Source organism: Heloderma suspectum, chromosome 3 (assembly GCF_057233095.1).
Source record: "Heloderma suspectum isolate Gila_16-S chromosome 3, 16-S_ref, whole genome shotgun sequence".
Lineage (NCBI taxonomy): Eukaryota > Metazoa > Chordata > Lepidosauria > Squamata > Helodermatidae > Heloderma > Heloderma suspectum.
In genome coordinates, this window is record NC_139460.1 from 213,377,190 (window position 1) to 213,404,935 (window position 27,746).

Genomic DNA, 27,746 nt, shown 5'->3' on the forward strand with positions numbered 1-27,746 from the left:
TTACTTCTATATTATTTATTTCTGATATTATTGTAGCCCGAACCTGAATGTCAGGCTTCACAAAGACTGCACTACCATATTGTCGATGGGGCCTCTCTGCTATCAGCTGCATACCTTGAATTTTAGGTCTTTTCTGGTGGCTGTCTCTGTGGGTTTCCTGTAGGCATAGGACATCACAATTATGTTTTTGGCATAAGTCCTGCATCAGTTCTTCCTTACTTGCAGACAAACCCTCAATATTTATTGAAATAATAATCATCTTTGGTCCTGAGAAGGTCCTTTGTAGGGTACACATTTTGTTGCACTTCATAAAACAGTACACAACATTTTAGTAGAACACTACACTTAATAAAATGCTACACTTTTAGATGCTTCTGGACTGAAATGTTTAATGCCTGTTTGGAACAATGCAAGATCGCTGGTGTTTGGCGAAAAGCTAAGGTTATAGCAGTTCTAAAACCAGGTAAAGAGGCTAATAACCCTAAGAGCTACCGACCAATCTCTCTTCTGTGCCATACCTATAAAATCTTTGAAAGACTGATACAAAATCGCCTTACTGTAGCTGTAAAACCCCTGCTTATACCGCAGCAGGCTGGATTCCACCCCAAAAGAAGCTGTACCGCACAAATTCTTAATTTAACAATACATCGAAGATGGATTCCAAAAGGGTAGCGTAACGGGAACTGTATTTATAGAACAGCTGCATATGATACCATTAACCTTAGGGGACTGAAGCAGAAGTATATGACATAACTAAATACTTTAAACTTACAAACATTATTAGGAATCCGCTTCAGAACCGTAGTTTTTTTTGTGGAATTCCAGGGAAGACAAAGTAGGTGGAGGAATCAGAGGAATGGTCTACCACAGGGAAGTGTATTAGCTCCAACCCTCTTCAATATCTACACTAATGATCAACTGCTTCCCGCAGGCACTAATAATTATATATATGCTGATGATCGGGCAATGGCCACACAAGGAAAAACATTCGAGGAGGTAGAACAATTATTAACCGAAGCTCTGGAAGAGCTGGACCAATATTACTGTGAAAACCAGCTAAGGCCAAATCCAGCAAAAACTCAGGATTGTGCCTTCCATCTATGCAATAAGCAGGCTGCTAGGAAGCTGCAAATTACATGGAAGGGAGTGTTATTGGAGCATTGCACGAACCCTAAATATTTAGGGGTTACTTTGGATAGGGCTTTAACATATAAACAGCACTGCATCAACACTAAACTGAAGGTCAGTGGAAGAAATAACATAATTAGGAAATTAACGAGCACTACTTGGGGTGCTAAACCAAGGGTTCTTGAGACTGCAGCATTAGCCCTCTGCCACTCGGCTGGCGAATATGCCTGCCCAGTTTGGTATAAATCAGCACATGCTGGGCAAGTTGATGTTGCTTTGAATGAAACAAGTAGAATCATTACTGGATGTCTAAAACCTACTTCTACTGGATGTCTAAAACCTACTTCTCTAGATAAGATCTATCATATAGCTGGCATTGCCCCACCTGCTGTCCGTAGAGAAGCAGCAGCATACAAAGAAAGGCTTAAATCTTCAATATCCAAATAACACCCTCTTTACGGCCTACAACCAGCTCCGCAGAGATGAAAATCTGGGAAAAGCTTCCTCGGATTGACGGAAGACTTTGATGAATTCAAAAGTAGGATAGATTTGTGGAAAGCTACAAAGAATCAACACTGGATGGAACCAGCAGAGGAGCTGGCACCCAGTTCCAATGAAAGCTGGGAAGTTTGGAAATCATTGAACAGACTGCGCACGAGCGCAACAAGATCTAGAGATACTTTGAATAAATGGGGCTATCTGGAGATCTCTGCCCTATGCAACTGCGGAGACTTGCAGACAACACATATGTATACTTGCCCTTTGTGCCCTGACCAATGTACACATGAGGACCTTATGACAGCGCGACAGAACGCAATTAATGTTACTAGTTTTGGGACAAGAGTTGTGTAATTTATATATATTTTAGCTTCTACATTTAATACTATAAATATTATGTGTTATAGTACATTTTTTAATTGTAATGCTTCTGACACGAATAAATAAATCCCTCTATTGTTTCTTAATGGGTAGAACTGGTGCCTGATCTATGTCTTTCCAGCTGCAGCTGACACGCTGAATTCTTTCCCCGATTCCTTTCACCCCTGTAATAGCCCTTGGGCTGACAGCCTTTACAGGGGTGAAGGGCGTGGTTAATATTGGAGGGGGCGTGTGTGTGATCTGCTCAGCTTGCAGTCCATTCCTAGGCTGTGCTCTGTAGGAAACACATGATAGATTCAGGTACCTTCACAACAGGCTTCTTTATTATTACAATACATAAGAAAACATTAACTTTTGAGGAGCTGCATGGCACACTGGACCAGTTCACATGATCAAAATAAGCCAAGTTTGATTTCCAGGCAGCATGGCTTGTTGGAGGGGGAAACAGCCCTCCAATAACCCTACAACGACCATGGCTTATTGTAGAGTTGTTTCCCCCTCTGACAAGCCATTCTGCCTGGGTTTGGGCAACATAACAAGCCGCGTCCAGACAGTGATAATAGAAATTGCAGCCAGCACATCTCTCAATTTAAATAAGCCACTGTGGCCCTTTTAAACTGTGGTGTGTGCTGGGCGCACGCAGTTGCACAATCAAAATAACTCTCCATAGCTTATTTTGATTGTGCAGACCAGGTCAATGTCTGAGCTCCAAAGCTTGCAACAAAAGAGATATGGGGATAATTTCCACTTGGGCCTCCTGCACGAGCCCAAAATGGCAGATTCTCTAAGCTATACAAACACAAACACCCCCATCTAGCCCTTAATAACTTGCACTGCTGCTACAATTGACTTCACAGCCCCATCTGCATTTCCCTAAAACACCAACACACCAGATAACACTGGACTATCCGCAGAGTTATCTCCACTCCACCCCCACCAACAGAATGGGAATAACAGCACTAGGCTACTTTGCAGACCTGGTTTAATCCACTCATTCTCAGAAACATCCATGCCCCCTGCAATATGGGTATAATAATGAACTTTTATCTACACACGTTATCAAGGTAATTTTTAAATGTTTATAAAGAAAAAAAGGATTAACAAAACCTGAGTTAGAAAGATCATGAACTCCTCTCTTTGCTGCTACCTTTTGCTTTGTGGTAAACACACTACTCCTCAAACTCAGCAATGCTAAATTGGATTTCTGATTTTTTTTTTTTAATGAGGCTGCCATTTCTTCCTAACCTGGGAGAACAACAACAACAACAAAAAGGCTCAACACACCCAGAAGGGTCAACACACCCAGGTAGTGGGCGTGTTAAACATGGCTATGACTTTGTTCACTGGCTAAACACACTGAAAGGCGGGAGCAGACTAGTTTGTCACAGAAGAATGGGCAGAATAGTTCGCTGCACATTTTATCTCATATCTCAGGTTCTACAAGGCCCAGGGACTTGCTTTTTTAAAAATCAAGCGACCCTGCCTATTGCGCAAGTACTAATATTTGTATCTGCTAGGATTGGTAGGGACTAAGTGAAAAGTAAAGGAGGATCCCGCACTGTGCACTATCTTGTATCATTTTTTTGTAGAACAAGTAGTGCAAGATCCTTGGAAGAGGCAAGTCTTATCACAACAGTGTTATCTGTGAAGCCCAGCCTTCCCTTCCCTTTTTTTAGCAGAACTATGAGTGTTCTGCTAAAAAAGAAAAGTGCCTAGCAAGTCCTGAGAAAATCCAACCACAATATTTCCTTCTTGTACTTAATGCAGCCTGAAGGTCTAGCCTATGAGGCACCTCGGAAATGGGTGAGTTCTGCATTTGCACCCTCCAGGCTTGGTTTCTGTACCTCAATATATCTGGGATGGAAGCCAGAGACGCTTGAGCTGGAAAGCATCGCAGCACTCTGCAGCAGGAGGGTGTGTTCACTGCTCCTCCTTCCACTGCCTCCTGAAATCCATGCATCGCTTCTACTGCCCTTGCATTTCCCCATTCCAGCTTGTTACTGAAAGATGACACATATATCCATCCATCCATCCATCCATTACATTTCTATACTGCCCAATAGCTAAAGCTTTCCGGGCGGTTTACAAAGATTAAAATATATGAGACTAGTCTGTGAACATAGTTACTTCCCTGAGTGGTGATGAGACATTCTAGGGGCAGTGCTACTTGGCTGTTGGTTTCCTCTGGAGGAGAGGCCATTGGAAAGCTATACCATTTCTTGTAATATTTGATTTATTTATACATATACAAGCAGAGCATAGGCAGAAGCAAGCAGGATTTGTACTCCTATCAGCAGCAGAAGGACTACCTCACAAAAATTCTCCAGAGGGAGAGGCATTCTGCACCCCAAGATACTTTCAGCCTTCAATCCCAGGTCTCCCTCTGCTCCAATCTCTCTCTCTGTCTCTGTCTCTCAAAATTGATTATTTTGTTCCTTCACACAAACATAGCCCCCTCCCCTTAGCAGTGTGGGTTACTTTCTAAGAAGCCTCTCTCACTAAAATCAGTCGATAGATTTCCAATTATTTCCTAATCACTCGCTTCCATCAAAGAAACATCAACAAACTCAGGACTGGCTCTACCATTAGGTAAAATGAAACAGCTGCCTCAGGTGGCAGATGCTTGGGGGCAGCAAGGAGTGGTGGCAAAGTGTTGGAGGCAGAGCTGTGTGTGCCACATGGCCAGCCCCTCCCCAAGCTAACCCACTGTCCTCAGATACAGTATTCCATCACCAATGTTGAAGCAAAATTCAGCTGCCAGGCCAGTCAATTTTTTGTACATGGAATAGGGGATTGGTGCCATCTTGACCTTCGGCTCAGGCAGCAAAATGTCTTAGGCTGCGCTAACAAAGTTGTTCTGGACCATCGCTAAACAATTTCCCCGACAAAAGAGGTGGCCAGTAGGTATAGCCAGACAATATAATGCAGTAAATTATATTCCAAATCCCATGGGCATAGAGTTAAATTTCAGGAGAAAGATGAACATGTTATAATGCTCTGGAGAAGTTCTGATCCAACTAGCTGCTTTCCATTCAGCTCCCCAAGGAGATATTTTCTCTGGGCTCTTTTTCAGCCAGGTTGGGACTTCAGGAACACAGAAGGAGATTCAGGACAGGTCCTGGGCTCAAGACGAAAACCAGCGCTGGGTGTTTGAGATAGAATAGTGTTCAGAGATGTTTTCCAAGCAGGGCTGGTGGGTGGTGAGGTCACACATCAACAGGATGGAATCATTGAATGACTGTGGAGAGTTTTATCTGAAATGTTGGGAGATGGTTGATGGAAGCTACATGTCTTGTCATATCTGGCTGTGGATGTACTATAAATACATTCGGCCTGTTGTGCAGAAATGATTGGTTTATCCCAGCCTAAAGAGATAACAGACAAAATAAACTTTGACTCAGTTAACAGAAGCATACAGTTTCCCCCCAGGTTTTAGGATCATAGCCAAGCCTCAATATTATATAGCAGCATTTTTGTTGTTGTTCATGCATTAAGTCGTGTCCGACTCTTCGTGACCCCATGGACCATAGCACGCCAGGCCATAGCAGTTTAGAAATCTAAAAATCCTCCCCACTTGTCAAATTGCTCACTCACTAAAGCAAAGAAACCACATCTGACACACATTATTTCCCAAGTTTTTTTCTTTCTGCATGTGATCAGTCATTCACAATGTGGCAAAAGGAGGAGCAGCAGGAACCATGGCAAAAAGGCTTAAATTATGGGTGGGCAACTTATGGCTCTCCAGATTTGGGGGGTCTACAACTCCCATCATCCCTTACCATTGGCTAGGCTGGCAAGGACTGATGGGAGTTGAAGGCCAAACAGCTGACCACTCTTGATTGAAGATTTATAGAGGCCACTTCAAGCACTGTCAGGGCAAAAGCTGGGGGGGGGGGTCAACTCCCAAAAGCAGGATGCAGATTATCCCTTTTCTGGCCTTTTTTTCCAGTTCACACTTGGTGTGACTATGCGCTTACTTGGTAATGTCCTACTGAACACATTAGGAGTGACTTGAAAAACATAATTATTCCTTAAGGACCCCCAAAACAACAACACACTATGGGTGGACAAAATCGTTACTTCTGAGGATCGCACTACACAGCTGCAAACTTGTGAATGTTTATCTGAAAGCACATCCCATCAAACACTGCGCAGCTTACTTCCGAGTAAACCTACATAGGACGCAAAACACCATTAATCTGAGGCAGCTGCAAGTCCTTCCTGTACCAGCAGAGTCTAGAATGAATGTCTGGAGATCTCACATTCCATCTTGGCGCTCCGAACATGCGGACAGTGTGACTTCACCGTCAAGTCAGCTCTTTTTCATCCTCTCCTATGCTATCCCCCACCTGCTTTTTAATAACATCTTGGCTGAGGAGATCTGGAGAACTCGCAAGCGTGCACGTTTTTTTGCGATCATCTGATTGGCCAAATATATTACAGTAAATGTGGATTTGGGGATTTTACTTATGGTCAATTCGGCTACCTTTGTTTTTAAAGGTTATCTTGTTATTTTTTTCATTAAGCGGCCCAAAGGGCTGCGTTGTATAGCGTAACCCAGCTCCTGCAGAGTAAACACGCACGAGACCGAGCGGCAGCCCGCCGCCCCCCCCGCGTGACTTCGCCGTTCTATTCTCTTATCAGCCCCGCCCTTCCCCCGCCCCCACTCAGGCACAAAGTGAATCAGCGTCAGCAGACCAGGGGAGGGGACAGCGGGACGCACGCGCATGACGAAGTCCCTTAAGGAAAAAATCAGAATCCCCCCCACCCCTTTCCCTCGGTTCCACTGAGCTTGCGCAATAACCGCAATTTAGGGGCCGGGCTCTCGAGCGCCCGGCGGCCCACCACGGCGCACGCGCAGCAGCTGCTTCTCCGGCGGGTCTGGTTATATAGGCGGCCAGTCAGCTGATGCTCCCGCATTGCAGACGGCAGCGCCTGAGAGGAAAGACGGGGCGCGATGCGGCGTTTCAGTGTTCTCGTTCTCCTTTGCTCGCTGGCGGCGGGTAAGAAGGCGAGGCCGCGCCCTCCCCATTTACCTTTGTTGTTCCCTTAGGCCCCGGCGGTGCAGCTGAAGAGAGGAACGGCCGGCCGGCCGGCCAGCCAGCGCCGTTTTAGCGCTCGGCTTTGGTGGGGCTTTGCTTTTACCTCAGCGGAGGCAGCGATGAGGGGGAAAGACGAAGCCTCTGCCCCACCTCGGAAAGTGCGAGAGAACCGAGGCTCCGTTTCCTCTCGGGCAAAGGCTCGTTTAAGCTGCCCAAGCGGAGAGGGAGGAGCAGGGGGCTACACATTTCAGCCCGTCTACTTCCTCGGTCGCCATGAAAGGGCGCCCCTTTCCCTTGGCTGGCGTCTCGTCCTAGCTCTGTCTCGTGCCTACAAGGGCCTGCGATGGCTCCAGAAGCGACGTTCTCCTCCTGGCGCCCCCCTTTTGCGCACACGGGGTAGGCAGCGGGTTCTCCCCTTCCACCCCGCTCCCCTCACACAGTCTCTGAAGGCGGAAAAGATGCCCGACATCTGTGCACCGAGTCTCCGGCCTTGCGCAGTGGTGGCCTTGTAAACAAACATGTCGCCGAGGCATAGGGCGTAATCGTACTCCCGCCCCCCCCACACCATAAAAGGGAACTGCCCGTTATTTGGGATCGTGCCTACAGCCTGAATCCATGGCTTGTCGCCTTCTTTCCTCCTCTCACCCTCCACCCACACTTTAAAAAATATTAAGAATTGCCTTGCTGGATTAGGTCTGTCGCTCTGTATCTCAGACGAGGCTGTCTGTTGGAAGATCACAGGGCAAAGGTATGAAGCTGGTGATCCCCTCTCCCGTCTCTGTTGCTAGCATCTGATAGTGAGAGGTGTGCTGCCTCTGTTTGTGGAAGTTCCATTTAACTGTTATGGCTAATTGGTTAGTCAGCAATGGTGGCCTCTCCCATAAATGTATGTGTTCCCTTCTAGAAGGTCATCTATGCTTCCATTTGGACTTATGTACATGAAATGCATATACTGAGATAAAACAGGAAGACACCAAAATGAACCACCAAATCTACTCTTTCCGTAATAGATATGCATGCTATAGGTCTCTGTATTTCAGCTTCACGGTGCAGTGCAAACAGAGTGCAAGAGGCATTTTCTGCACCTGCAGAAAAGGCTTCCTCTGAAGAAAGGCATTTGGTGGCAGCTGTAGTATATGTGTTGTGAAAAGCAGAGAAGTAAAGCTATCGAACTAAAATGTCCAAACAGTATCTGGCATGTATAGCACAGCATTGTAAATGAACTCATGAGCTGTGAGGGCATAAACATGTTTACGGTGTTGCCCAGTCATGGCATACTGAGAGCCTGGGGCGGAAAGAGTGGGGCATATGCTATTCCCATTTTGCAAAAATCAACCTGCCAGAATGCAGTTATCTACATTCCAGAAGCTGATCCATGCCTCCTGTAGCATTTTTCTGTGTACCTCTGTCATTAATTAGTTAATAATTAGTTAATGGTGCAATCATAAAACTTCTACCCAGAAGTAAGCTCCACTGAATTCCCAGGTAAGTGAGTATAGGATTGCAGCCTAAAACAGATATTTGCCTAAAAACTGATTGGTTCAAGTTGTGTGATCTCACACATGTCATAAATTTTAATGTAGTAGTAACACTGGGGAGTTGGAAGGTTGGGCAAGTGGCTGTACAAAAAAAGCAGTGATCTGAGTCTTAATCCCCCTGATTTAAATATGCAGATGTTGAAGAACCTAGATTGCTCTGGGAAACTCAGTAGTCCTGAAGATTCCCACTGACTAGTCTTTAACTTAAAGTTCCTTTTGTTAGGAACAAACTTTTAAAACATCATTATAGGATCTCCAAAGAATCTCTGGGAATCTCATGGCTGCATAGTGGCAACACTACCCAGTCTAAAACAGCCCTTTCAACGTAAGCTTAACAGGAGATAAATTCTAGAAGAGTAACACTGCCATCCTTAAGCACTTCTGGCATTTTCCTTGGATCTTGATGGACATATTTGGGGAAATATACTTTTCATACTCTTATTCTGGGCAAACAATAAATAACTTAAAGCACTGCAGAAACCTTGTGGGTGGATAATCTGAGGGAATCTATATCCTCAGGTGTTACTATTTTTAACAATTACATTGCAGCTAGAAGCATGACACAACGTGGGTGGAATTGAGCGAGCTCTGAAGGTTTGCACACTAACATTATAAATGTATAAGCACTGCATTTTTTAGAAATGCTAATCTTAAAATATATGATGTAAAGAACAGATCAGGATACATGTAACCATTTAAAATTACCTGAGCTGGACAAACATCATTCACAAATATAACCAGTAAGCAGATTCTTGGTATCTACAGAATATCACTGTTCTTGGCACCGTAGGGAAATGAAGTTGAAAGGAAAGTGTCTCGTGCCTGTCTGTCAGTCTTGCTGCTTAAGGAGCTGTTTTTGCTATACAGACCTGGTTCACATAATCAAAACAGCTCACTGTGGCTTATTTAAGCCATGGTGGGCAGTGGTGTCTTCTAGGTGGCCATTTTGAATATTCAGGCCCTAGCCGCAGCTTGTGGAATCGTGTAAACCCAGGGACCATGAATTATGTGAGGGTTAAACAACCCTCGAGACAAGCCATGGCCAGAGCTTCAATATTCAGTATGGCTGCACACATGCACCACATCCCATTGTAGCTTCAGTAAGCCACGGTGAGCTGTTTTGATTGTGTGATTATAAGTCCTCTGCAGCGATTGACTGAAGTGCTGCTCTTGCAGCATTATTGTAGGGCAGTTACATCCCTTCTGAAGTTGTAGGATGCAGTGAACGGAAGTGATTATGCCAGGCAGGAGCTTTGACAAGCTGATGAGTTACAGTAGCAAAAGCACAGGGTCTTATGACAGACTGTACAATAGCTGCTCTAAGCATAAAGCTAAACTGCTTTACTTAAAGTTATCTCTGTAATCCCGCTACCACTTTGTAAAAGTGAAGTGACTCTTGGTCTTAACATGGGGATGGTTCAGGAGGCAGGAAAGAGGTGTATTATAGGGAGAACCCGTGGGAGACATCTTCAGTCAAGTTTCATGCTGGTTGAAGAGAACCTAGCTTTATTTGAACTTACAGGTAGAATACTTCAAACTGTAATTAATGCCTCCAGGGGAGTACTTAAGCATAATTAAATTTATTTATTTATTGCATTTATATCCCGCCTTTTTTCCTCTTGCAAGGAACCCAAGGCAGCTTACATATCATCCTCCTCCATTTTATCCTCATAACAACAACCCTGTGAGGTAGGTTGGGCTGAGAGTGTGTGATTGGCCCAAAGTCACCCAGTGAGCTTCCATGACCAGGTGGGAACTAGAACCCGGATCTCCCAGCTCCCAGTCCAACACTCTTGCTACTACAAGGAGAGATTAACTTACTTTGGCCACACTTCAGTACTGGAGTTGATTTAGCTGTGTGAGCATTGTAATATTAAGTCTAGATTTGAAGCCATAGCAACTTCTGATGTTTCCAAAATTGAAAAAAGCACCTTTCAGTTGTCTTGGGATAGAAGGCTGTTGTCAGATCAAATATGGTCAACTGAGTAACTATTTGACTATGGTAGTGTCGCAGCTTTTCAGAATATGTTGAATTGGCAAATTCAAATTAGGTAAGTTAGAGCAATTTGCATTAGAAAACTTTCTGGTGCCATAGAGTGAACTAATTTAGCATGTTTCTTCTACATGTATTTAGTAAACAGCAAAGCTTTAAAAAGTACTCTTATGTTAATTCTTTTGGCCCAACGTACATAACTATTTGATTTGAAATATTTGAGGAGTAAAATGAAACTACACTAAATGAGGTTTAAATGTTATGTAGAAATTTTATTGGAATTAGGAGGAGAAGGAACGGTCCAAGACAAGTCAGCAGTATGACTTCTGCCCTTCTCTTGCTTGAGAGTGGGCCAGTTCCATGTTGCTGGTGGGTCTATCCTAGACGCTGCCATTGGTGGAAGAGTTTTGTGATTCAAAATGGTGAATTCCAGTTTAAATATTTAAGAAATGGTGCAAACAGAGGTATACAAAGCACATGCTCACAAAAAACAGTATGTTTATAGGAGCGAGGAGGGGTGAGAGGGAACACTGGCTGAGGTGGGCTGGACAAGTATGTACACGTCTGAGTACATCCTGTCATTATCTGGCCACTGGTGTGGATGGGATACAGTGGATTTTCTTGTATTAAAACATATAACAAGAACAAATTATGTGGATGTTGCACTGCAGTTTCACAAGCAACCAAAACAGAAAAGCAACACAATGCAAAAGAAGGACATGTCTGGAAGCAACCATAGTTAAGAACCTGAAAACCTGATTGCACATGGCCCGAGTAAACTTCTCAGCTTTAACCTCTAGAGGGTGCTTCAAGTCTTGGCATTGTTTCTATAATGCAGATTGTTACAAACCCTTCACATATATGTTCACTAAATTACATTTAATTTACAGTTATGTTTATAGTATTTATATAGACACTGTTCCACAATGAACACATCTTTATACATACGTATTTGGATCTCTTTTTTGCATCCTGGTCTCTTCCTTTGACCCAATTTGACTTCCCTTTGCCTGTCTAACTTCTCCCCTTGTACCTTCTTTTTTGGCATCAGTTTAAATACCTTTGAACAATTTTCTGCATCTCCTGCGTGCTCTGCCTGACAGCCAGGGTGCCTACTTTCTCTGAGGTTTAACCTGATGGTTGCCAGTCTAGCTTAAGCACTATAATATGTTTGTATAGTTTGGCCATTGATATATGGAAAACTGCATCTTAGGATTTGAAGTGGTGCATAAATTTGCAGGAAAAGGCAGTCCAGAATGGAGTTCTTGGCTCTAAGGAAAGCAAAAGCTGAGTGGAGTCAAACCCGTACCCTGAATTTTAGGAAAGCTGATTTTAATAAACTCAGAACAATGATAAGTAAGGTCCCATGGCAAGCGATTCTAACAAGAAAAGGAGTCCAACATGGGTGGGAGCTTTTAAAAAAAGGAAATTCTCAAGGCACAATTACAAACAATTCCAACAAGAAGAAGAAAAGGTGGAAGACAACAGAAGAAACCAATGTGGCTTCACAAAAAGCTTAGAGATGACCTGAAAACAAAAAGGGACACATATAGGAAGTGGAAAGAAGGCCAAGCAACAAAGGAAGAGTACAGGCAGGTAGCACAGAATTGCAGGGATGGCGTCAGGAAGGCTAAAGGTGAGAACGAGCCGAGATTAGCGAGGGATGCTCAAGGCAACAAAAAGGCTTTCTTCAGATACATGCATAGTAAAAGACAGAGGGAAGAAAGGGTGGTTCAGCTATTAAATAAGGATGGCAAAATGATAACAGATGACAAAGAAAAGGCAGAAGTGCTCAATTCCTACTTTGGCTTGGTCTTCTCTCAAAAGAGGGTCTATGAGCCCCCTGGCAAAGGCAAAGTACGGGCTGAAGGGGCAGGATTGCAGCTTGAGATCAATAGGCATATTGTCAAGGAGCACCTAATTACTTTGAATGAGTTCAAATCTCCAGGGCCAGATGAACTGCATCCTAGAGTAAAAAAGGAACTGGCAGAAGAACTCTCAGAACCACTGTCTATTCTCTTTGAGAAATCATGGAGGACGGGTGAAGTGCCAGATGACTGGAGGAGGGCTAATGTTGTCCCTATCTTCAAAAAGGGGAAGAAAGAGGAACCTGGGAACTACAGACCAGTCAGTCTGACATCAATCCCTGGGGAAATTCTGGAGCAGATTCTAAAGCAATCCATCTGTAAGCACCTTGAAAACAATGCAGTGATTACTCGAAGCCAACATGGATTTGTCAAGAACAAATCCCGCCAGACGATTCTGATCTCATTTTTTGATCAAGTAACCCCCCTTGTGGACCGTGGGAATGCTGTGGACAGAATATACTTCAACTTCAGCAAAGCTTTCGACAAAGTGCCCCATGATATCCTGATGAGCAAACTAGCCCAAAGTGGGCTAGATGAAACAACGATCCAGTGGATCCACAGTTAGCTACAGAATCGAACTCAAAGAGTGCTTATCAATGGGATCTCCTCAAACTGGGGAGAGGTAACGAGCAGGGTACTGCAGGGCTCAGTCCTGGGCCCAGTGCTCTTCAACATTTTTATTAATGACTTGGAGGACGAGGTGCAGGGAATGCTGATCAAATTTGCAGATGACACAAAATTGGGCGGGATAGCTAATACTTTGGAAGACAGAAACAAAATTCAAAGTGATCTTGACAGACTGGAGTGCTGGGCAGAAAACAACAATGACTTTTAATAGGGATAAATGCCAAGATCTGCACCTAGGAAAAAGAAACAAAATGCACAGTTACAAGATGGAGGATACATGGCTCAACCACACTACAAGTGAGAAGGATCTTGGAATTGTTGTAGATCACAAGCTGAATATGAGCTAACAATGTGATGTGGCTGTAAAAAAGGCCAATGCTCTTTGGGGCTGCATTAATAGAAGCATAGCTTCCAAATCCCGGGAAGTATTAGTTCCCGTCTACTCGGCACAGGTTAGGCCTCATGGAGTACTGTGTCCAGTTCTGAGCACCACATTTTAAGAAGGATGCAGACAAATTGGAGAGGTTCAGAGGAGGGCAACAAACATGATCAGGGGATTGGAAACAAAGCCCTATGAAGAGAGACTGAAAGAACTGGGCATGTTTAGCCTGGAGAAGAGAAGACTGAGGGGAGATATGATAGCGCTCTTCAAGTACTTAAAAGGTTGTCACAGAGAGGAAGGCCAGGATCTCTTCTCCATCATCCCAGAGTGCAGGACACGGAATACTGGGCTCAAGTTACAGGAAGCCATATTCCAGCTGAACATCAGGAAAAACGTCCTGACTGTTAGAGCAATATGACAATGGAACCAATTACCTAGGGAGGTAGTGGGCTCTTCCACACTGGAGGCATTCAAGACGAGGCTGGACAGCCATCTGTCAGGGATGCTCTGACTTGATTTCCTGCATTGAGTAGGGGGTTGGACTCGATGGCCTTGTAGGCCCCTTCCAGCCCTACTATTCTATGATTCTATGATAAAAGCTGATGTTTTAAATAAAGATTTTATTTTAAAAATCATTAAATTTAAAGCCAAGATTTCTCCAATTTAAGGAAATAAAGTAGTTACAATTAGATATAATAAGCATGTTAAATGTTTACTTAGTCTCATAAAAATGAAGTTACGTACTATTCAAACATAGGCACTAATTTCAGTTTTTCATCTCGTGAAAATGGCTCTCTCTAGCCTTACTACCAGTTCTTGCTTCTTGAAAGTTCTGGGCTTTCAGTTTCTCTAACTAAAGCCGCATGTGGAAAGACACAGGCTAGACAGGGTTGTTCTGTGCTTATGGGGTGGTGGAGTTGGGCCAAACAAAGCAGGGGAGTTAGTGAAGGCAAAGACAGTATAGCAGAGTGGATAAAATGGGTGCTTTAAAAAAATCCAAACGATTGGATTTATTTTTTAAATTAGACATGTATAGGTTTGTGCTGTTAACCTCAAACTGTCATAGGTATGAAACCACCCCTACCATGTCGAGCGCCGGGTTTGAATGACACGCCAACCTGCGCTACAGCACAGGTAACTATGGAAACAATGGGTGCGCGCAGCAGGAGTGGCGGCAGGGAGAAGCTACAATGGCTTCTTTTCCCCCAGTGATCATCTGAACCTGGACTCTGTTCTGCAACAGTTAAATACTCTTCCATAAAGGCTGAAGTACTGCTATCTAAATAACCCAAACAATGAAGTAGCAATGCTAGCCACATCAGTATCTTTTACATCTTGGATGAACAAGACTTGAAGCAGCGTGAACTGGCTGTAACCATATTAATTTTAAAAACAGTGCTTTAAAGTTTTACAAGCGTTAAAATGTTCGTAACTTCCCCAGTTTTTTCTTCCAGGCTTTGGGAAGTGTGGGACAAGAACAGTTTTTTATTCTAGGCCTTCACAGATGTATGCAATGAAACCCTTCTTTCTGAAATGTTATTAACTTAAAGTAACTTTCCTTATTCCTTTTGTTCCATTGTGAATTGAATTTGTCATAGACTGCCCCTGTAGGAAGTGTTCCTAATAGTTTCTAACTGGTTGATGGTAGCTGCCTCATGACATGGTCTTTATAGTCTCCATCTTCCCTTATTCTAATGCATCTGTACTTGGTAAATGGCAAAGAAGAAGTTCTAAATAGCTATAAATGTTCGGTGTTAAGAGTGCTTTAGCAGTTGTTCTGTTGTTGGGTTATATAATAGATACTTGTATGAATGGATTATTTTCATTTTTAAAGCTTTGACATATACTCTAAAGCTGGGGTAGAAAATTTTTTGGGGCCTGCAAGCACATTTGATATTCTGAAAAAATGTCCTGGGAACCACCACAAATGGCCATGGGAGTTAAAAGATTGGAAACACCCTCTTTCTGAATATTCACTTCTCATGCTACCCCCTTTCTGGGTTTTCGTTTTTCTTCCCCTCCCTCAGCCTGTTTCCAACAGGGCACCCTTTTCCCCAGCTGTTAGTCAGTGGAGTGAGATCTTACTCAGTTGACTTTAATTGAGCTGGGGAAAACTGCCCCTTGCCAAAAAAAAGTCTGGCGGGGGAGGACCCTATTGCTCGAAGGGTCCTTGGTGGGAGGAGGGCTTCCCTCCAAGCCATTGTTTGGCAGGGCACCTTTTTCCCTGCTTCTGTTAAAGTCAATGGAACGATCTTGCTGCATTGACTTTAATAGAGGTAGGGAAAAGCATGATGCTCACAGATGCAGTTGGCGGGTCTTGCTGGGTGCCACTTTGCCGACCCCTGCTCTAAAAGATACTAGGCAGAATGAAAGTATGACTGCTTGCCTCAAACAAATCTGAAAATATATTTTTTCTTTCCAGGAGCTTTGGCAAGTCCCCTGCTACTGCAGAAAGATTGCACAAAAGGTTCTGAGGTATGGTGTCAGAACTTGCAAACCGCATCTGACTGCAAAGCGGTTAAACATTGTCGGCAAACTGTCTGGAACAAGCCTACAGTGGTAAGTTCAACTGACAATACATTGGATGTGAACAGATGCAACTAGTATCTGTTTCGGTCATAGTTTTATGTACTTTGTAATTCATAGTTCCTGAACAAAGCAAGCATACCAACTAGCTGCTGTAGTTTTTCTATATTCGTTTACAATTAAATAGCGACTTTATACTATCTAGGAGCAGATTCAAAACTTTGGTCAAAGGGTTGCAAGCCTTTTGTACTATAGCATTATATCTGCTTAGCACAATTGTGACTCCCTATACACATGCAGAGACATTAAGCATGATAGTCTTTAAGTTAAATGCCACAGACTCACAAGAAGCAAGAACTGGCTATCATTGGGCACAACCGTTGTAAAAGAAAGTAAATGCATGTGCTCTCTTGGCAGTCATAAACATACGTCACATTAAATACCTAACCTATTAGTTCAGTTCAGACACAGCAATCATGGTCTAATAAAGCAAGAACAAGTCTTGTGCCTATGTACTCCCTCTTTCCTTCTCTCTTGCCCTGTAATAGAACACTTCTTGGATTTATTAGAACTGTTTCCTGTTTTGTCTGAACAGGGAAACTTGACAGTCTCTGTTTACAAACCAGGATATGAAACACCAATCAGATTCTAGTTTATAAAATGGATTAAACCACAGTCTCGAAATTTGGATGTAATGTAACTGTGGCTCTTGGATCTTTAAGGCTATGATGGCAAAGAGTATACTTGCACAGCTATGTCTAGTGTGGGTAGAACATCTATTGAAATCTACTGCTGCCTTCTGCAGTCTCCAACAAACAATCCCAACTCAGTCACCACCCTTTAGAAGACGCTCTCACTTGCAGCCATGCATGAAAAGCCTTTCTTCTCTGTTGCTCCCAAACTCTGGAATGCACTTCCTGTGGGGTTACGACCAGTTCCCATTCTGTGCATTCAGGAGGGGGTCAAGACACATATTTTTAACTTTTATTTTAAAATCAGTATGATTTTCCATATTTTCAACATTTTACTATGTTTTTGATTATGGTTTTATGTTCTGAACCCTTTGAAAAGTGTCTTGTTTTTCCTAGAAAGGTGGTATAGAAATACAGTTAATACATCATGACAGAAGCACTAAAGCTAGGTAGGCAAGAAGGCGAAGAGCAAAGATGAAGCATGTGGGCTTGTTCTTGGTCTAATAAACGATTTAAACTTTAAATTGTTGCAGCTTCATGGGGCCTTGATGTCCTGTTTATAATCCTTGAGCTAATCAGATATTTCCCTGTGGTTCATTCTTTTATGTAGAAAAATAGGTTTTAATTTAACATGTGCTTAGAGGTTAATCAGTTTTAAGAGATTTTTAAGTTTGACTTTATTATTTTTTGCATTGAATCATAAACCAGATTAAGTAATACATTGTTTTTTAAATATATTTTAAAATATATTTTTATCCATCTTGGGAATTTGTATAAAGCTATACAATTAGAGACAACTGATATTTCCTCAGTTTCTGTTACACTGTTGTCTTCTGTGCGATAATGGGAAGGACTCCACTCTACATGGCAAAAAGTAGCAATTGGAACAGGTTTAGGAAGGTGTGTCTTGCATATCAAGAACCACCTCTCTTGGAATTGAGACCTTACAGTTGCCTTTCCTACTGGCTGACTCTGGCTCTGTTTCTTTCTGTATTCTGTAAAGTTGGAATAGTGTTTTACCCTGCTTCTGTATGATATAAGATAACATATAGCTTGTGATCTTTTTAGGGGAAGAAAAAAACTGGCGTAGTAATATGCATGGATCCTTTCTGTTGATCAAAACTATCTTTTCTCCTCAGAAAAGTATCCCTTGTGACTTGTGTAAAGAAGTCGTAGCTGTGGCTGGGAAGGTCCTGAAGGACAACGCCACTGAGGTAAGAGTGGTCCTTTTTTTGAAAGGCACACAGTATTTCTAATCTCAGACAAACTGCAGAACGGTACAACTGATGCCTAGCACCATGCTGACACACACTCCTTTAAGCAAAATTTATCATGAATATGCAAAAACTTTTTTTCTCTTAAATGGAGGTAGCCAAAAATTGGGGTGGGGTGGGGGTGTCAGATCACATTTGCTTAGACAATCCCTCACCAACTTAGTGCCTCCAGATATTTTGAACCAACTCCCATCAGCTTCAACCAGCGTGGGTAGGAATGCTGGGTTTTGTAGTCCAAAACATCTGGAGGCTGCTAGGTTGGGAAAGGCTGCCTTGGTTCCCTAGGGCACAGCACTACTTACAGTTAGAAAAACTGATGTAAGCCCCTCTCAGCCTGCGGGGTATCGGTCAAATAGAAAGAGATCTCATCCCCTCCAGTGTCTGTCATGCAAAGAGATGATTGACCTCCAGCAGTGCAAAATACTGCATTCTCTGCAAGTGGGCAAAGGCTGTGTCGTATGTGGTTGCAGGCAGGTAGTACTCTTGTGCAGAGAGCACCACAACAGAGAGAGCTATAGGCTGCAAGGGTTGCTTATCCTCAGGATGCATTTAATGCTGCTTTTTTAAAAGCATTTCCACACTCATGGAATTCGATTAATGGGTTCATTAAAGGTTTCTTCCTGTATATGAAAGGCAGGCAAATATGTTCCTTCCTTAAGGGGACTGTGCTAATCTACCTGTCTTCTGTCATAGGAAGAAATATATGCCTATATGACTAAAGCCTGTGAGTTTCTTCCTGAACAAGACCTAGTAACTCAGTGCAAGCAGATGGTGGATGCTTATTTGCCAAACATTCTGGATATGATCAAAGAGGAGCTTGTAAGTAGACTACTAAAACTGAAGCAATTTTATATTAAGGAAAAACTGATTCTGCAACGAAAATAAATTTGACAAGCCAAGCTGGCTTGCACATTTTGCTTGGCTAGCTTAACTCTATTCTTTCCTGGAAGTTAGATCTTGAAAAAAATATAAACTTTATGGCAAGGACTGAGAGAATGGAGATGGTTGCATCTGGAAATAATACCTGTGAGGAAGAGATTAAGGTTGTGCAGGCAGGCTATAGTTCATAATTGTGATTTTTTTAAAAAAGACTTAACAGGTTCTGCTCTGGTTCTTAGGGGTACTTAGATGATTCTTCTTCTCTTCCTGAGTATAAAGTTGGTAAAGTAAATGTGTATTGCTGTCTCTTGATATTTAGGATAATCCTGAAGTCGTATGCACTTCACTCACACTATGCCAGTCTCTTCAGAAGCATCTGGCAGAAATAAAATTGCAGAAACAGCTTCAGTCTAACAAGATTCCTGAACTAGATTTCTCTGAACTGGCATCTCCCTTCATGGCTAATGTGCCACTTCTCCTGTACCCCCAGGACAAACCTAAGCAAAAATCTCAGGTGAGAATATAGCTTCTTAACTACAAAGGGATTGTACATGAAGGAATTTATTCCTGTAGAATATTTTTAACAGAAATACCTATATTAGTAGGTAGAATCATATAAAAAATAGGCTTATTTCATCAGAACACTATTGAAAACATATATTAGATATAATATAAAGATATCTTGCCATTCCTCTACAAACTGTTGAATATCAAAACCTGAAACTGGTTTATTAGTTGCTCTGCTCAGAAGCAACAAAATACAGTATGCCAGTTCACATCACACAGTGTGACAGCCCATAGTCTTACTAAGCCATGGTGAGTTGTTGTTTTTTTTCCCAGTAGCTAAGTCACAGTACTGCTGCCAGATGATCGAGCACAGCGTGGCTTGTTTCCCTCCACTCTCCTCATCTGCTTCCAGCATGTACTCCTGGAGCCTTTGCAGCACGGAAGGGCAGGCAACTGCTGGCAAGACTCAGTACATCAACAGTCTATTGGCCATTGATCTGCTCATGTCTGGGCATGTATTAATCTTTGGCTGCTCTCAGGAATGCTTGTACTGTCCTAATGAAACCCTTCCCTTGTTCACCCATGTAACCTCCTGCACCTGTGATGCTACCCTCCTCCCTGTCCCCCCTCCATTTCCACCCCACTGCTGCCTTTCATTCATCCACGCACCCTCTTGCTGCAATGCTACCCTCTAATCCTTCCTTTCCTCCCTGTTTCCACCCTGCCGTTCTTCTTTGCCACTAGTTGCAACGTGCCAGTCTTTCATTCACCTGTGCACCCTCCTCCCCTTTGCATCCACCCCCTACCCACGCCGGCATGCCAAAGTGACCACTGCTTTGTTACTTCCTGGTCTTCCCACCCTGGGGGGTGAAGTGAGGGTTATCAGTAGGCACTGATGCTGCAATGTTTTCTGTCACCCTTCACCAGGCACTGGAGCAATCAGTGCTCCCAACTCTACTCACTGATATCTTCAACCTATGCCCTTCCCTTGTCTGTCCGATTCCTTTACTGTTCCAAAGTACTGGTGGGCACCCCCTTTTATGTTAGGCAAAACCCCACAACTGACATGGATTATAAAATAGAGTTTACTAAAAGATAGCTCAGGGTATATATACAAAAACTTCACAGGCTGTTGATTTCCCAACTCCATAGGTGGTACTGAGCAGGAAGTAGTTTCTGTGCATAAAACTAGAAATATATTGAATGAGTTGAAGTGGTGTAAATCATTTTTAAGGGGCAGGTAGACATCCTAGCCCCTTCAGACATCTCTCAAAATGAAGAAAGCTGCTTAGGTTGATATGAACACTAGCCCAGTCCTGTAGGTGTGTCACAATACATCAGAGGCATTGAAAATGTCTTTAATAGGATAGAGATGTCCTTATCCATTGTGAGAGAGACTATTTACCAAAACCAGATGGATTGACTTGGGGGATGGGGATCTAGAATATAGTTTTGAGATATGTCAGAGGCTGTGGGATAACCTCTAATTCAGCAGTCTTTTCCCAAAACAAAAGGTGTGGGGGGCCAAAGAGTGTCAAGAAGATTTTTAGGGGGTTTGCTTTGACTTACAAGGGCATATATTGGGTCTAGGCAACTTGGTGCCTTCCAGATGTTTCTGGATACTCCCATAAGCTCCAGACAACATGGCCAGTGGTCAGGGATTATGGGATTTATAGTCAAAAACAGCTGAAGGGATTCCATGTTCTGGAATTCTTACATAGCACTAAACCCTGTGTGAAAAGAAAGTATTGTACCTTGGAGTAACAGTGGAACCTCTTAATACCTCTGTTGTATTAACCTCAGGTAGAGGTTAATACAATAGTATAAAAAAATGGTATTGGTCAGAATGTTATTTATGCCTTGGTGTAAACAAATTGAATCTGTCTAAGCTACTTGCTGTGAATAGATTCCATCAAAGATCTCACCAGAGATTATTCAACACCAGTTTTATGAAATGATTTCTAGCGTCTGTGTTGGAACTGACTACATAAAGGCATTTCGGAATACAGTATAAAGCTTTATTCTGTTAGAAGCGGGCACTAAGATGTTGCCATACTAAGATGCACCAAATGCTGATTTTGTTTTGCAGGGAAATGGGAAAGTGTGTACAGACTGTATTCAGCTAATAACTGATATTCAGGAAGCAGTGAGGAATAATGCAACTTTTGTGAATTCTCTGATTGACCATGCCATGGAAGAGTGTGAACGCCTGGCACCTGGCTTTGTTGATACGGTAACTGAGTGAATATGATGTGTACTTTGTGTCAGTGGGACATGTGGTACAGCAAAGTAGCAAATGGCTTACTTCTGTGGTCACTCATTTTTCTCTGCTTAGTCTTTAAAATGTCAGAGCTGCCACTTAGTAATTGGGATGAAAAGTCTGTGCTCCCACAGTGACCAAGCTGATGTTCTTTAAGCTCTAATATATTTGGCAAGTCTTTAAGCTCTAATATGTTTGGCAAGAGAGCTTACATGGTCAGGTTGAAACTAGGATCAGAGGAGCCCAGGTTCAAATCCCCACTGAGTCACAAATTTCATTCGGTGACCTTGGATCAGTTACCATCTCTCAGCTTAATCAGCCTCGCAACAACCCTGGCTGAGAGGGCTGCAACTCTATATGCCACCCTGAGCTCCTTGGAAGAAGGGTTGGATGAAAATGTAACAAAGCTTATAGATCCAAAATGCAAGTTGTAAAAGTGGTCAGAACATTCCTGTTGGGAACAGTAAAGAGTAAAATGGCGTAAGTGGCTAGGGTGTGATGTATTTAGTATTTAGCTGCTGTAGTATTTACAGCTTATCTTTTCCCTCCTGCAATAGTGCAAGTCGTACATCTCCCAATATTCAGACATGGCTATCCAGATGATGATGCATATGGTAAGATGAATATTACTTAGAGTTCAGTGTTTTACTTCCTGTTCTGAAGAGGCCCCTTTAATATCTTGCCACTAGAATTAATAAAGCAAGTTTCTTAAATTGTCATAACAGAAATTTGACAATATGTCATTTTGAATTGAATGTTTGATTACTTAGAGACTAAATCTAAGCTTCTTATAGCAGAAGACTTGGTTTTTAAACATTTGTTTACCTTAAACTAGAGTTAGGTCTTTAGACCCAACTACCCCAGTCATTTATGTACCAGCAGAAGTTTAAATACAATACACTGGGGCTCCATCTAGGGCTGCAACAAGAGCATATGGTACTCTGTCAAAGAGCATCCCATTAAGTCATCCTTGCCTGCACTTGGGCATTTTTATGCTGCTTTCAGTGGTCCAAGTCTATCAGGAATGAATAAATATTTACGTTTAACAAAACAAGCACAATGAATTCCATGCTGGTTTTCTAGCACCCCACAAGACTTCCTACCTGTGAAATCTCCTATGCACCATTCAGCTGCTTTCTAACTTTCCTATTAACTACCTTGTCTTCCTTTCTCTCCATTCTGTCAACAGCAGGAGCAGGTATGTGAGAAGTGCCTTGCTTTTTTTGTCTCCCACTTGAGAGGCTGTAGTGTAATCTCTTGCTTAGTTGGTAGACGTAACATGATTGAGTTCAGCTTTGACAGATTCAAGGAACAAACAGTGGCATTGGAAAGAGCTATTTCCAAGTGCCAGTTGAAATTTCATCTTTATTCTGAATCAAAACCATGAGCTTCTTTGGCCTTCTTCTGACTTTGAGGCTCAGTTAACTGAAGTTCATACAAAAGGGCTCCATGAAACCTGTATACTCTACCTCATAGGGTAATATACTGCGCAGGGCTTTTGGTATGCCCTGAACATGTCTTGGGGATAGCTGTTAATTTTCTAAGTAAAAGACCTTGCGCCTGTCATAGTTTAGTTGGTGATACATGTTGCATGTGTGCAATGCTGGCTCTAGTATTATGTTTGGTATGCTAAAGGCAGTGCATTAATGAAGAAAACATGGGGTTTCGGGTAGAATGGGGAGAAGAAAGCCTTCTCTAAATCTAACTAGGGATGGTGCTAAACTCCTTTCTGGCTGGCATATCTGCTGTTGCATGAGAATGTTACGGGAGACTGACTTTAAAATGCTAAAGCTATATGGCGTACATGAAACTTGATCGCATGATACAGAAGGGAAAATGCATGCTTATTCCTGACCTCAGATTGTAACAGGAGGAAGAAAATACCTGCTTTTGTCTGTTTAGAGATGGGAGGGAGGAATGGATAAATTCTTTCTTTCTCAAAGATTGCCTGGAAGCAACCATACTAGATTGCTTTGTGGTATGCTATAGTAAGAAAGCTTATTGGAAAATATTTGCATCTCAAAGCACTTGTGCACTAAACTGCAGTATCTTCTGTTTGTAAAAACATGCATTTAGAATTGCTAGTGCTGTAAATGTTTAGTATATGCTACTTAATAGGTCAGTTCAAATGTCACAATAAGCTATAGCTTACCACGATGGAACAACAAAGGGGTAAACTAGAAAGTATTTATTGTAGTCTTTAACGGTGATTCACCAAGGCTTCACCAAATGTTCTTCACCAAAGAAGAACATTTTGAATTTGGATATGCTGACACTTCAGCCTCCTATGCGGGAGACTGAAGAGCCCGCATACCCAAATTTAAAATTTCCTTCTCTCTGAAATTCCCTGATGAAGCACCTTTAGGAACTGGAACATGTTAAGACTACAACAAATACCTTTCTCTTTTACGCCATTGTTTCTGGCTTGTCTGTTTTGGAGTTCCGTATTTTTTCATGCCACAATGGGAACAAGCTGCGGTGAGTCTTGGGCTCACAGGTTCTTCCTTTCTCTTCTTCTGTGGCTGCCAGGAGGAGGTCAGACGTTTTCACTGCCATTTTGATTTGCCGCAACTTGTCGTTTTGCTAGAACCTGTCAAAACAGTGCTTAATCTTAACTGTAGTTTGTTAAACAAGCCAACTCCAAATCATAGATTATGAAGCTGGTTTGTCTCAACAAACCACAGTTGTTAACCATACCTTTAGGATTCACACCTAAAGCTAAACTATGGTTAATCAAAAACAAACACTTTTCTTGTGGCTGTGCTGGAGAGGAGAGGGGTTATATGAGCCCAAGGCTAGCTGCAGCTCATTTGCATAATGATAAACCATGTTTCTTTTCATGTTGTCCAAGCCAGCTCACTATCTCTTGAACAGTGTTCAGCTTTCTCTGACAGAACAAAATTGTATGTACTTGAGAGTGTTAGCAAAACTTTGGGAAGTATGTAGAAGTGTCCATCTCAATTTCTAGTTATTCAGCAGTAAAACATGCATATCCCAGATTCTTTATAACCAGTTGCTTTCAAATGGCAAGCTACTTATACTATTTCCTCACCTTTACAAGACTTTAAAAGTAACAACTAAGGAGCATATTCCATGTGAGCTTAATTTCAGAATGCTTATGTAGAGGGGATGGGATTTGTTTAAATTGTACTTACAGGTGTTAAGCTAACTGCAAAGAAGGGGAGAGAGTTCTTGTGGTAATACTTCATAAATTTAAAGTGAAAAAACTAATGGAATGCACAGTTTCTAAAGGGTAAAAACCAGCAGTTATGGAAGTTCAAGATGATGTAAACACTGCAAAATCTATAATGGATTGAAATAATGCACATCCACTGTACAATACATTGTAGGTAAAAAGGTTAACAGTCAATACCTCTTTAGAATATGGAGCATATTTTCCTTTTCAGTTCAGGAGAGAGTTCCAGATTATTAAACCACAACTGCATGTGGATATCTGGGTAGATCATGCTCTAGTCTTACTATAAAATTTTGAATTGGAGGCTGCTATTAAACTAACGTGAACTACTAACTGAAATAGGGACAGGAGACAAGCCCATTAATCTCTTGTATTCATTCAGTGTCAAATCCTCTTCAATGCCAGTTGTAATGGGTCATGAATATAGTATCCAGCAAAATAACTCTACATAGGTTTTGTAGAAAACTAGATATTCACTGGAAATGTACAGTTGTGATTTATATCAAGCAAAGGAAGAGCCAGAATGACTGTATCTGCATTCCTATGGCTTACTGTTCTAAAGCATGTAGCTTTGTGGGGAAAATGCTCTTAGGATGTAAACAAGCTGCTGAAATTTGTTCTGATAAACAACTTGTTTTACTATAGAGTTGAGTTGCCAAAAGCAGTTGACTTATTGGGTAGACTCAAACAGTGCACAGGTAGCATCATCTGATCTACCTGCTACTGAAGTAATTTAATGTGGTAGCTTAAGATGAACTAGTCCCCTTTACCTGTAGACTTTAGGAAATAACTCATGTTAACTGTTCTGTATGTCTCCAGCAACCAGAGGCCATTTGTAACCTGATTGGATTCTGTTCTTATCTGAAATCTGTGCCTCTCCAGACTCTGGTGCCTGCTAAAGTTATCTCTCAAGTCAAGGTAGAACCAGTTGAGGTAAGGTTTTGTATTCAAGCAGTCTACTTGAGGGTGGGGAGGGCAGACATGTTAAAACCCTTCCCTTCCTTTATTATAAATCTATGGAAAGTAATTGTGTGGTCCTTTTTTGTGGACAACAGTAAACATTTTTAAGTGTATAAATACTTTAAAATACTTAAGTTTCTTTTGAGTATCAACAGCCTGCCCAAAATGGGGTTGGAAGACGAAAAATGGCACACTGCTGTCTGTCCCCTTAAAAAAACAAAAACAGATGTTATCCATTTTCATACTTTTGAGTAGTGGTGTGTAATGGCTTCATTGAGAAATAGGAATTCTAAGTTGTGGGTATGGCATGGTGGTAAAATGGCCCTGAGGTTTCTCCTAGATCGAGAACTCCTGTTGATGGTCTAGGGTAAATAGAAAGCTGCTTTTCTGAAAGATGAGAGTAGAAATGTAAAGTCCAAATTCCTAGGTACCGGAAGTGTGTTAATACTCTGCTTTAGCATCTCAACTCTAATTCTCTTGTTTACTGTATCAGTCAAAGCCTGAATAGATTTGTATGTGAAAGACATCTGCCTGAGACCCTAGAGAACTGCTGCCACGCTGAGTAAATATTGGCTAGATGGATTTTTATGAAATTGGAGACTAGTGATTTAAAAAAAAAAATACTAAGCAGCACATTAAACTTGATGGGCTGTTTTTACACTTGAATCGCTTGTAGAGCTGTTTAATCCCTGATGTTACATGAACTGTTTAAATGGACAGGAATTGGTTCTTTCTCCCTCCTCCCCCTGCCAACGCAGGCAACTGCTGATGGATGGCAAAATTGTGCAGTCATGTGCACCCCTGCCGCCGCCATCACCACCAATTGTATACAAGAGCTGCTCTGGCTGCAGCCTATGGCCTGATTCTAAACAGAGCCTTTGTAGTACCTAGGATCATAATCCAAAACCTTTTGTCTCTCTGCACTTGTAATTCTGTTGTGCAAGGGGGAAGAATAAAACAATTGATTTTCTGTTGAGCCATCTATGCAGAACATAGAACTTGATAACTTAAGTGGCCAGGACTTTCAGAAGCAAGTGCTGACAGTTGGGGCAAAATGAGAAGGAAAGTAAATGTCCAAGTGATTTTTAGAAGTGAGCAGTATAACTTAAATATTTAGAAGATGTAAACAAATACAATGTTTAAAGAGTTATTTAGCCATTCTGTAAATTTACTCAGCAGTGGATTAGAACCAAAGTCATGTTTTTGCAGCTGATTGTCTATTGTGTGGTGTAGTGGCTAGAGTACTGGACTGGGAGTCGGGAGATCCGGGTTCTAGTCCCCACTCAGCCATGGAAGCCCATTGGGTGACTTTGGGCCAGTCACAGACTCTCAGCCCAACCTACCTCACAGGGTTATTGTTGTGAGGATAAAATGGAAGGAGGAGGAGGATTATGTATGCTGCCTTGAGTTCCTTGGAGGAAAAAAGGCAGGATATAAATGAAATAAATAAATAAATATTGGACTGTGTACTGACAACTCCTATCAATATTCTTTGTTCTAATACATAGAATAGCCTGAGTGAAACAGAATCTTTCTTTCTGTGTGATGCATGTACGATTATGGTGGAAGAGGTGACCAGCCTTCTGGACAATAATAAGACAGAGGTATGTCTTAATGTTTCGCCTAGATCAGTTTAAAATTACTTTTCACACTAAATACAGTTTGCTGTCTAAGGAATTAACTTTTGCTGCGGTGATTAAAGAAGAGGTATTAGAATTGCCATAGTGATAAATTCTCCAGGGGGTTGTGGTATATTATGCTTACAATGAAATCTGAAGAGGTTTCCTGACGCCTAGTAGATGGTGTCAAATGCTGTATTTTTTCCACTACTAGTCTTGTGTACTCCACATGAAGTGGCATTTTTGCCAAACTGGAGGGTATGGGGAGTGTGGGTTGAAAACTGTGAGGGAGGTACCCCAACATCTTTCTAGAAAAACCTGTTGACTTGCCTGACACTCAGCCCTATGTGCTGGCTATCCTGACCTGTGCTGGCCA

General features: G+C 42.1%; 1 protein-coding gene across 1 annotated transcript in view; it reads left to right on the forward strand.

The window, feature by feature from the left end:
• The first annotated feature begins 6,925 nt into the window (after positions 1-6,925).
• PSAP (prosaposin) overlaps positions 6,926-27,746 on the forward strand; it is a 30,542-nt gene continuing 9,721 nt past the window's right edge. Inside the window, exons 1-9 of the mRNA XM_084845514.1 lie at positions 6,926-7,010; positions 15,880-16,016; positions 17,815-17,889; positions 18,643-18,768; positions 19,148-19,342; positions 21,425-21,568; positions 22,153-22,209; positions 25,611-25,724; positions 27,260-27,355. Of these exons, the coding sequence (XP_084701640.1) occupies positions 6,965-7,010; positions 15,880-16,016; positions 17,815-17,889; positions 18,643-18,768; positions 19,148-19,342; positions 21,425-21,568; positions 22,153-22,209; positions 25,611-25,724; positions 27,260-27,355 (990 nt within the window). The 5' untranslated portion in view covers positions 6,926-6,964. The remainder of the gene's footprint in view (positions 7,011-15,879; positions 16,017-17,814; positions 17,890-18,642; positions 18,769-19,147; positions 19,343-21,424; positions 21,569-22,152; positions 22,210-25,610; positions 25,725-27,259; positions 27,356-27,746) is intronic.